Below are 12,123 nucleotides of genomic sequence, written 5' to 3'. Positions count from 1 at the left end.
GTTGTGTGGTATATAACAAAAATCAAATTTTTCTAAATATTTATTTTCCCGCGATTCGAAACCCTGGTCAAAAAATATTGCAGCGTGCTTCAAAATCAGTTCTCATGATGTCAAAGCAGTCGACATCAAGAGATGCAGCTGAACATGAAGTTTCAGTCTGTTGCCGTAAAGCAGCACCCAGCTTGATGACGATTGTCTTGCTCCCTGTTCCAAAGGCAGATATGACTCCTCGTGCCCTAGACTTGGTCGGACGGTTCCTCGATTCATTTCCAGAATAATTTCTTGGCGGACGGTGGCATAAAAAGATTACGACTCGTGGTGTCGCCACACATTCAAATGGGAAAGCAGCTGCTGAATCAAAGGTAACTTCAGATTGAGAGTTTGCAGCTCACTCAAAGGCAACAGGGACATCGTCAGAATGTTTTATGAGAACCGGTGTGTAATGCTGCACCGGTGTACCACCAATACATCAAAATGCAGAGATGGAAAAAAAGACGAATTAAAATTAAAACCAAGCGAACAAGATTATAATTTAGGCGCAGTTATATTTAGAATGCGAATTAAAAACAAGTATTTACATTAATTCCATAAGTGAACGGTTTGTAAATGCCAAGAGGATTCAATATTTTTCACGAGCACAAGGCATTACACAGCCTCCACATGAGGCGACCTTTCTCGAAAGAAAGCTCACAAATGCAGAGGCGCAAGCCTTGCCTCACAAGGCTTGCAAGGCTCATAAACAAAATTAACGCGGTGGCGATTAATTTGCAAGCAGCACTGATGACACCCTTCGACGACTGCAGATGTTGTGTTGCTGACAGTGGGAGGAGACCGGTCTTGCTAAAGCAATCGCAGTGAACACAACAGCTCTTATTGATTTACAATCGACCCTACGCGCGCGATTTAAAACCAGTAGCAAAATGTGCGTGGCCATAATTTAGTTAACCCTGCCTTGTCATACAACAATATTAATATATCTTACTACAGGCCGATGCTCCGGGCAGTTAGGGACAGTGTAGTGGGAGTTTGTACACTGGGGCCTGGAGAAAACTCGGATAGTTTCGGAAACTTGAAAAATTTGGTTTAAAAATTGACACGCAAGCAGTTTGCTATTAGATTTAACGACACACAAATATGTGCGCTCAGCCTTATGCACACCACCATCTCAAAACTGCATGTGTGGCCATTTTGTCATTTTAGAGACAAGCCAAAGAATGGAGAAAGTTTCCACGTGTACAAAACAAACCCTGCAAACCTAAACACGGGTACAAAATATTTCCGTGTATTAAAATAATAAAATGTTACTGCAGAACTCTATTATGAGATGGACCATGCCAATTATTTCACAGAAAACAATGTATGCAAATGCTATGCTCATGCTACATGCAGGCGAATGGAGCGAATAATACTGCACACACAAGGTAGAATAAACCGCAAACGATACAAGCGAGGTGGTAAACTCGAGACAAATATTAATTCTGTTCGAGTCAAATCACAACATCGACAATGAGGGGTGAATTGCAAGATGCCAACTAGAAATGAACAATAGTTGATAATAGTTCAAATCGCGCCCGACTTATATTAATAGCCTTAGCAACCACACAAACAGCAACCAGCGAAGAGACGTGATGGCTCATCCATCGTCTATGCCAAGGACGTAACATTATAGTTGCACGAAGGAATATGTTATTATGTAAGTGTAAATTTAGGTATGTGTACCTTGTTATGAATTTCAAAGATAGCACATACTTAAATCCAAACATGTATTCATATGGCATGTATTAGTTGGCTGGACAAACATACAATGCATCCAGACACTGTCTGCTTATAATCTCCACAACAACCCCAATGAAATATTCTGTGCCGAGTATTACATAGTTTTTCACCAACTAGGACCCATATTTAACAGAGAGGATCTTGGCCTATAAACATCTGGCAATTCACCAGCATCGGTTCTAGCAAACCAGACTGCTGATGAGACGTTGAATGTCAAAATCGGTCCAGACTTTGCTTGTATTGAACCAATGCTGCTGACATTCAGCCCTCAGAAGGCCATGTGGCAAAATGCATGCGTAAAAAAACACACACACTCGTATTTTCACGTAAATGGACAGATATGTGAAGGAGTATTGTCTGTTTATTTATTTTGATTCCAAATGAACAGGTTTGTGAATCTCCATGGACTATAAATAAGTGAAAAAAATAAGAAAAAGTATACGTAAAAAAAATCATGGACCAAGCCTTATTAACTCATCTCGCTATCATATCAATAGAGCAGCATAAAGTTGCACGATCCACCCACTTTGAGAAAATCTTAGACCGATGGGGCCAGCATGAAAGCAAGATGCGTGATAACTTAATTGCGAGTATTGTACCTTTCAATATTTGTATTAAGTCACTGAGAGACTGTCTTCCTCTAAACCAGTAGTTCTTAACCGGCAGTGCACGTACCCCCTGGGGGTACGAGATACCCTTTCTGGGGGTGCGAGACATGCCAGATTTTTTTTGAAGGTAAATCATCAAAAACACAAATTAAGCACGGGCATGTAAGTACAACTACTTTGTTTCATCAAACCCTGTGTATTTATTCACATTATAAAAACATTTACGATTGAGAACCAAAACAGGTGCAGACTGCAATAAAGGCTAAGAACTACTGATCTAAATCCAATATATGGTGCAACTAAAATAATATATATAGTTATAGCCGACATTATTGTTTACGGGTTAAAAACATCCGTAACTATTTGAGTAAAAGTCAGTCGGGAGAAAGGAGGGGGGCCCACAGTCGTATCTTGCATAGCCCCCCTGTTGAAATAGGTCGTTGTGCCCCTGGCTGCTGGGTTATGAGATGTTATTGGCATGAACACTCCAAACAAAACATGGAGCTCCATTCAACGCATGATGAATACAGGTCTAATGTCGAGCCTTTTGAGCGAGTTAAAATTACCGACATAAAACCTATCCACAGTATTCTGTCAACTCCTGAAGTTGGGGAAAATGGTGCTTTATGGCGCCTGTGAAAACATCGTTCATGAGGCCATGGTGGAATGTGTACAAAAAAGGCACGGATAAGGAATTCAGCAGTGAAAAGTCAACATCATCTGTAAAATGGGTTAAATAGAAATAGTTATTGCTAAACATCGCCTACATATAGCAGCCACGGGGCCAATTTGAACACAGATTTCCTGGAATGACAGCCTTCCATCTAACCCTAGGTTTCGTAAGACGCACGCCCATATGCATTTACAGCCCAAGCGGCGGGCAAAGCCGACAACTTTCCTTCGGTCACTCTCAATTCACAAATTCTGCCCTCGGTCCCGAGGACGCAAGCATCATGTGACCTGTGGTGCCACACAACCAAACGCCGCAGTTGCTGAAGAAAATCAGTGTGTGGCCTCTGCTGGTAATAGTAAACAAACATCGACTGCACTTTAACTAATAATAGGGGTTTTCCCCTTTTTTCTGGCAAGAAAACTGAAACCTTGTTACAAGGAATCATGTGTGCATTAACGACAATACTTGTGGTTAAAATGCAAACAAAAAACACTGATAATATATGCATTGTCCTTGAAACTGATTGGTCCCACACATGAGACGACTTTCTTTTGAGCCTCGTTTCAATTGGTGCTTGACCACAAGTACTGTGGTTAATGCACACATGATTCCTTGTAAAAAGGTTACAGTTTTGTTGCCAGAAAAAAAGGGGAAAAACCCTATTATATTTTGGTACTGGCAAAGGAGGTCTAATGATGCACTTTAACTGTTGCAAAGCATTCCTTATCAACAACTGGTGCACACAGTGGTACCACTCATGCTGGTGCAACCCAAGCGAATGATGGTTTGGTTCGGGTTATTGATTACAGCTACAATGGACCATTGTCTGGTGGCAAACAACAATGTACACGACACAAATGTATGACCTGTGAAAACAATGTTACCAAAGGTTATAATGATTCAAATTACAGAACAAATTTTCAAAGCTGCATATCGACAGACTTTCATTGTAATATCCTCCATCATGTCAAAATGAGCAATGTTGCAGAATGGCAACATTCAATACTTTTCAATGACCTGTATTTAACCGAAGTGGAGCACGCCAGGATTATCTCTTTGCTAACGAGACCTTGCTATGAATAAAGAGAGCAAGCGCAAGTTGGACGGAACTTGATAACCAAAGGCACCACACCACTGTACCTAAAGATTAAAGTTTCTAATCGATGTGTACGATAAGCTAGACGCATGTCTCAGAGATAATACGCATGGCAATATTCGATTATTTTCACGGACAAAATTTAACCAAGGTAGAGCCTTGGTTCTGCACGTGCAACTGTTTGGAATTACACCGAGATACAGCAAGCGGAGAGCGTGGATAAGAGACGTACATCACGTTTACTTATGCAGAAAAGGGGGGGTTGGGAATGACAACGTCACTGGATGTAATCTCACAGCCGGTACCCGTAAAAGACAGGCCGCATCGCTAAACTGAGATGGTGTTGTGGGAGGGTGACATGCACCGTCAGCGGACAGCAAATCGCATCAACATCGTGCTGCACGGCAAACCCGCAGCTGACCGTGGCGGGTACTGGGCAGCGTGTGTGCGGCGAGCACGTGCCACTGCAACAGACGGCTCTCGCTTGTGTACGTCTGTGTATTTTGCAATAGGCTACACAGCTCGGCACATTGAGCAACTATGTGCAATACACTAGGGCTGCGCAGTTTGTGTACAGAATTAGACTGTGATATGAAGGACGGCAGCGCGTTCGCTGAGGTTGCCGAGGTTCGCGTCAAGCTGTGCATCGGATACGTTAAACAATAACTCAGTTGCACGTGCATCGGATACGTTAAACAATAACACTCAGTTGCACGTGCATCGGATACGTTAAACAATAACACTCAGTTGCACGTGCGTACATGCTGTAAAACCTGCACCCCTAAGCAGACTGCATTAGGATACTCGTGTGCGAGTTGCTTCATATAATATTAATAACAATAGTAAGTTTTATTTTCTGTATATAGCGTCATTCATGCAAATTGTATCTCACAATCCCGGAGGAAACGCAGTCAAGCCGGAAGGCAGTCAGACAGTGAGCCGCTGCCAACAATTCCCAAGCTCTGCAAGCCCTCTACATAGTCAGATGTTTTAAACCGAGTAACAAGCGTTTACACGCGATGTACTCCGATGCTGCATTCGGCTGCACATCTGGGTCATTCGCCCACTGCCTGCGCTGCCCAAATGCACGTGCGCCATACTCCCCCGAGCAATGTACACAGCATGTGCAGTGACCTGATCTGCACTCACGCACAGGCGGCGCACTGGAGTGTGTGTGTGTATGTGTGTGGGAGTCAGAGCCTTTCCCTGTACACCTTGGGGTGCGACAGGGATGTCCTCTGGCTCCCACATTATTTAACATCTATTTTGACCACGTAGTTCGTGAAGCCTTCAATAGCTGTACCGGGGGAATCTACAATTGGTACAGATATAATGGGAGGCTGATCGATGCCCGGGTGCGATCAAGGGATGGCTCCCTATTGGTCAACCACGTTATGTATGCCGATGATTTAGTAATAGCTGCTCATTCAGGAGGAGTTGGAGACGCTGCTGCTGAGACTGGAGCGTGCCACTAAGAGGTGGGGCCTTACCATCAGCCCCACCAAAACTAAGCACCTGCCTGGGTATTTTGTACCATTGGACACTCCACCCCCACAACTCCCAATCGGTGATGGGGCAGTAGTGGAAAGAGTGGAGAGTTTCCCATACCTGGGCAGTGTGCTTATGACCGGCTCCAATTTAACAGCAGAGGTCTCACTCCGAATCAGTCGAGCGGCAATATCTTTTCATCGGTTGCGAAACGATGTGTGGAAGCTACCTGGTCTGTCGCTCCGCACGAAGCTTCAAGTCTTCTCGGCCACAGTCATTCCCTCCCTTCTCTATGCTTGCGAAACGTGGACCCCCCTAATGGAGCATCTTCGCCGGTTGGAAACATTTAGGATGGCCTGCCTACGATCCATCCTGGGTTTAACCAGGCTGGATTGTGTGAGGAGCTCACAAATCCTTGAAAGATCTGGGCAAAGTCCCATCGGTGAGCTCCTCCGGCAGGCAAGGCTGCGTTGGCTGGGTCATGTAGGCCGCATGCCCAGCCACCGCATGCCTAAACAGCTTTTGTTCGGCCGGATCGAGGGGGCTAAATGGGCATGGCATGGGCTAGAGAAAGATGGAGTGATGTGGTACAGGAGGACGTGGAGCTGAGTGGACTTGCCGATGACTGGTACCAGCGGTGTCAAGATCGGCCTCTGTGGAGGAGGCTCGTGAAGGACGCTACTGGGCAGTTGGAAGCAGTCGCTCTCCAGCAACAACGGAGGGCGGAGGAGCGATGCTCACAACAACGAGCGAAGCGCCGGGTGGATAAAGCACAGCAAGTTGGCACAGTAGGGGGCACAGGTGGTGCATCAGCCAGTCATCTCGGTCATCTCAGTCAGTCGACCCGTGGCACCTGGGTCTGCCCCGTGACCTCCTGCCAGCGGGCGTTCGCCACTTCACGTGGCCTCAAGGTGCACATGGCCTGGCACAAGAGTCGTGGTGATGTCACCACCACTTAGTGGCAAATGGCGGTTGTTTTTTTATGTGTGTACGTTGAACTTCTTTCACACCGTACGTAGCCACGTTCCAGGACGGGGAAGGACAACAACAAAAACACAAAAAGCAGTTCTAAAGGGATGCTGCACCTTTACACAACACGCGTGTTGCCGTCGAGCTGCACACTGCACTTGAAAATGCGGCTGCTCTGCGTCACGTCGCGCGTCAGGGGCAGGCACGTTGCACTGGGCATCATAAGCAGGCTTGCTGCATTAGCATACCGCGCGAACTTGCTGTGTTGGACACGCGTCCTCCTCTGTTTGCACACGGGTGCAATAATCAACCTCAATTGATTTGGATGTTTCTGTAACTTTATTTCAATATGAATGGTATTCATAAATAATGACTGAAAAATATTTAGCATTCAACATTATATTTGCCCGCCACTATTTGGTATGGAACGTGGTTGTTTTGCCTTGATTTGGATTTGGTTGTTTATCTCAACTTGGATTTGCAAAGAATGAATAAAACAATTTATTATTAAAAATCATTATTGCATATTTACTTGGTTTTTATATTTTATATTTGTGTCATTTTGGTGACCCAGATCCATCATGCAAATGAGACTTATCCTTGCCTCTTAAGAGTTCTCCTCTGGTTCAACAAAAAATAAACTTGACACCTGAACTGGGGTTTTTACGTCATATTCGGATAGACTGTACACCCGAGCACAACGAAATTTCGGGGGCAAACACGCTCAGGCACACCGTCCTGTTAGAGTGCGCTAATCTCTCGCCACAGTGGCAACCGCGACGTCGTGGTAACCAGGCACACGTTCTCACCTGTAGCTCTGTCTCCAGCCATTTGGTGTCGCAGCGAGCTTGGGGCTTCAGCACAAAATGTTTGCTGGGCATGTCTGCAGCCTCACGCTCACCTCACCTCCCTCTGTAGCCGGAGCTAAGCGTGGCCACGGCTTAACGGGACAAGACTGCTCCTCCACACATCTGCAATTCAAATGGAAAATATCACACGACGGACACTCATGAAACGAGGCAGGCTCATGCATTCCACCAGAATGTCATTTCACGCCGACACCATCATGAGACGCTTGCATTTGGCGGTGTTGTTGATGGGCAGGTAACATAGTGAGCACATGCAGCACTGAGCCAGTTCGTACGGAGTTATTAGAAGAGTCCTCAGCGGTACCCAAAAATACAGTGAGGGAAAAAAGTATTTGATCCCCTGCTGATTTTGTATGTTTGCCCACTGACAAAGAAATTATCAGTCTATAATTTTACTGGTAGGTTTATTTGAACAGTGAGAGACAGAATAACAGCAACAAAATCCAGAAGAACGCATGTCAAAAATGTTATACATTTATTTGCATTTTAATGAGGGAAAGAAGTATTTTACCCCCTCTCAATCAGAAAGATTTCTGGCTCCCAGGTGTATTTTATACAGGTAACGAGCTGAGATTAGGAGCACACTCTCAGCTTGTTACCTGTATAAAAGACACCTGTTCACAGAAGCAATCAATCAGATTCCAAACTCTCCACCATGGCCAAGACCAAAGAGATATCCAAGGATGTCAGGGACAAGATTGTAGACCTACACAAGGCTGGAATGGGCTACAAGACCATCGCCAAACAGCTTGGTGAGAAGGTGACAACAGTTGGTGCGATTATTCGCAAATGGAAGAAACACAAAAGAACTGTCAATCTCCCTCGGCCTGGGGCTCCATGCAAGATCTCACCTCATGGAGTTGCAATGATAATGAGAACGGTGAGGAATCAGCCCATAACTACACGGGAGGATCTTGTCAATGATCTCAAGGCAGCTGGGAACCTAGTCACCAAGAAAACAGTTGGTAACACACTATGCCGTGAAGGACTGAAATCCTGCAGTGCCCGCAAGGTCCCCCTGCTCAAGAAAGCACATATACATGCCCGTCTGAAGTTTGCCAATGAACATCTGAATGATTCAGAGGACAACTGGGTGAAGGTGTTGTGGTCAGATGAGACCAAAATGGAGCTCTTTGGCATCAACTCAACTCGCCGTGTTTGGAGGAGGAGGAATGCTGCCTATGACCCCAAAAACACCATCCCCATCGTCAAACATGGAGGTGGAAACATTATGCTTTGGAGGTGTTTTTCTGCTAAGGGGACAGGACAACTCCACCGCATCAAAGGGACGATGGACGGGGCCATGTACTGTCAAATCTTGGGTGAGAACCCCTCCTTCCCTCAGCCAGGGCATTGAAAATGGGTCGTGGATGGGTATTCCAGCATGACAATGACCCAAAACACACGGCCAAAGCAACAAAGGAGTGGCTCAAGAAGAAGCACATTAAGGTCCTGGAGTGGCCTAGCCAGTCTCCAGACCTTAATCACATAGAAAATCTGTGGAGGGAGCTGAAGGGTCGAGTTGCCAAACGTCAGCCTCGAAACCTTAATGACTTGGAGAAGATCTGCAAAGAGGAGTGGGACAAAATCCCTCCTGAGATGTGTGCAAACCTGGTGGCCAACTACAAGAAACGTCTGACCTCTGTAATTGCCAACAAGGGTTTTGCCACCAAGTACCTAAGTCATGTTTTGCAGAGGGGTCAAATACTTATTTCCCTCATTAAAATGCAAATCAATTTATAACATTTTTGACATGCGTTTTTCTGGATTTTGTTGTTGTTATTCTGTTTCTCACTGTTCAAATAAACCTACCATTAAAATTATAGACTGATAATTTCTTTGTCAGTGGGCAAACGTACAAAATCAGCAGGGGATCAAATACTTTTTCCCCTCACTGTATCCGAAGGGTTTTTCTGAATTCACTCTCTGCTATGCAGTGGGCGTTGAAGACCCTATGATGTAATTTTCAGGTGCAGGTACTTTGTGGTTATTCCATAGCCAAATAGCCAAATATAAGATTAATCACACCTACCAAATGTCACCTGTACAACATCAACTCACGATTTTGCATGACAGTGTGGAAAAGTTATAATGATCTCACGGAGAAATTTTCCCCCAGGCGAATGTAGAATTCTTCACCGCTGGCTCAGGTCACCAACCTGCAAATTCCCCCAGCCCAGAAATCTCGTTCTTTCGTTTACCGAGAGCAGTGCCGTCACTGCACCTCCCCCACATGCATTGCCTTGACTGCTCCCGTCTGAATTCTCTGGGCCCAACAATAAGCCAATTACAACCAGAAATGATCCGCCAATCACGCAGCCAATCACAACGTGGCCGGTCACACAGCCACTCACAAAGCCAGTTATAATCATCCAGCTAATGACACAAGCAAGTTATGTGGTCAGTCACATAGCCAGGCACGCAAACCAGTGGTGTGATGACAAATGGCTAGCCACAATGCACAACAGTCACAATTGGGTGTTGCTTGTACCAAAGTGGAAACCCTTTCCAGTCAATGACTCCCAACGGTTAGCAACAAGAACACATTTTGCCAGAGTAAAGGGCCCACAATCATCCTTGAATACACCACACGGAGGCCCGCTCGCGGAATCAGCAGGATGTTGTCCTGCAGCACACAGTACGGCGTCTCACTCGCACGTTGTCACACGTGGTCAACGCCGAGCCGAGGCTGGATTTGAACCGGTGACCTCCGTGCAGATGTAGTGACATGGCGAGATGTCACTGTACAGTGCTGGCCCTAGACAGGCACGGCGTGCGATGTAACGACATCGCGGACACCACTATGATGTGGGTGTAGTACCGGCCCTAGAGGGGCTCGGAGAGCGCTGGATGGCACACTTTGCGTGCAGTGCCAGCCCTACAGGATAGGGTGTGGAAGTGCCGGCCGTAGGAATGAGGTTCTTAGAGGCCATGGCACTCTGGTTGACCCAAGAGGACACGTGACCGGTTAAGTCTACAAAGGGGCCCCAAGTGGGGGCTAGGGGCGGTCACGTGGTCAGGGTCAAGATCCTGCTGGAGGATTCTGGAAGATGGTCGTGGCCAAGGACGGAGCCAGCGATGCCGCAGGGAATAGAAGCCGGGCCCCCCAGAGGGACCGGCGTTGTTGTTCATCCTGAAGAAACATTCATCTTCGTTCTACCGAGTCTCCAACACGTGGACCTGCACCCTAGGTGTGGTCCAGTCCGTAGTAGTTAGTTAGGTTGTAATTAGTGTAGTTAGCCTGGTGGTCACCACCCGGTTAACTACACCAGTTACGTTGTGACGAGTGTAGTTAGCCTGGTGGTCACCACCATAGCTTGTTGTTCTGTTAAGGGCCAGTTACCCCGTGTGTTGGTGTTAAACGTGTTGCCTCCAAGAGTCCGTCTGCGACTCAGTTGAAGTCACTACACAGCAGCAGTGACAACCGGTGCAGCCTGCACAGCTGTGGCTTAGCAAAAGCCTGCGATCGGTTGCATAAAATACCTTAAGGGGTATAGGGCATTGTCATTTAGCTCCTGAACGTATTACCACACGCAAGCATAGAATAGGGAGAGTGGATAACTGTGTATGCAACAGGCCACGAGACTACACCGCACTCAGCTGTATTCTGTGCGACATGCAGGCTGTACCACGTGAGAGTACCCGTGCCGTGATGGTACCCGTGATGGTACCCGTGCCGTGATGGTACCCGTGCCGTGAGAGTACCCGTGCCGTGACGGTACCCGTGATGGTACCCGTGCCGTGACGGTACCCGTGCTGTAGGAGTACCCGTGCTGTGATGGTACCCGTGCCGTGAGAGTACCCGTGCTGTAGGAGTACCCGTGCCGTGATGGTACCCGTGCCGTGATGGTACCCGTGCTGTAGGAGTACCCGTGCTGTAGGAGTACCCGTGCTGTGATGGTACCCGTGCCGTGAGAGTACTCGTGCCGTGATGGTACCCGTGCCGTGATGGTACCCGTGCCGTGATGGTACCCGTGCCGTGAGAGTACCCGTGCCGTGATGGTACCCGTGCCGTGATGGTACCCGTGCCGTGAGGGTACCCGTGCTGTAGGAGTACCCGTGCCGTGAGGGTACCCGTGCTGTAGGAGTACCCGTGCTATGTGAGTATTCGTGCTACGAGTACCCGGGCTGCGAGGCCACACGCCTCTCCGCTCTACTCACCGCTGCGTCTCTGCTTCACTCTGTCCTCGTCTCGTCTCCCTCCTCTCGTCGATGCTCTTCCTCGTCTCTCCCCTCTCCCCGACTTCTCTCCTCGTCTCTCTACGTCTCCCCTCGTCTCTCCTCGTCCCTGTCCGACCACGACGACGACGATGGACGAGGCCTCCTCCGCTCCGAGCGAGAAGCAGCAGCAGCAGCGGCGCGCCGAGCTGCGTCACCGAGGCGCGCGGGAGGCAGAGCGCCGCGTCACCCACAGGGGGCAGCACCCAGCCGCATACTCTTTTATACTCAGACTGGAGGAGGAATCCGATGAGCTGTCAAGCTCGTCTTCACAAGCTCCAGCTGGGGCACATCAGAACGTTGCGACGACAATCAAAACAAAAACAACGAGAGGAGTTGCAAACTGTCATCATCATCATCACGATCCATGGGTAGATAGCCCGTAAAGTGTCCGCTCCACATTTCGTCATTTGTTTCCACTTTCCT

At 47.4% G+C, this 12,123-nt stretch overlaps 1 protein-coding gene across 7 annotated transcripts in view; it reads right to left on the bottom strand.

The window, feature by feature from the left end:
* Window positions 1–11,882, bottom strand: part of HERC2 (HECT and RLD domain containing E3 ubiquitin protein ligase 2) — a 165,255-nt gene extending 153,373 nt beyond the window's left edge. For 6 of the 7 annotated variants that reach the window (XM_078864785.1, XM_078864787.1, XM_078864788.1 and 3 more), the window contains exons 1-2: window positions 11,641–11,882; window positions 7,420–7,581 (exon numbers count right to left, since the gene is read on the bottom strand). In XM_078864785.1, the coding sequence (XP_078720911.1) occupies window positions 7,420–7,491 (72 nt within the window). In that variant the 5' untranslated portion in view covers window positions 7,492–7,581; window positions 11,641–11,882. Of the gene's footprint in view, window positions 1–7,419; window positions 7,582–11,640 lie in introns of those variants that run through there. The other variant, XM_078864790.1, reaches the window with a different exon arrangement.
* Between the last annotated feature and the right edge of the window lie 241 nt (window positions 11,883–12,123).

This window comes from Lampetra fluviatilis, chromosome 19, assembly GCF_964198595.1.
Source record: "Lampetra fluviatilis chromosome 19, kcLamFluv1.1, whole genome shotgun sequence".
NCBI classification, from domain to species: Eukaryota; Metazoa; Chordata; class Hyperoartia; order Petromyzontiformes; family Petromyzontidae; genus Lampetra; species Lampetra fluviatilis.
The sequence above is the reverse complement of the archived record's forward strand: the minus strand, read 5'-3'. Positions and strand labels throughout refer to the sequence as shown.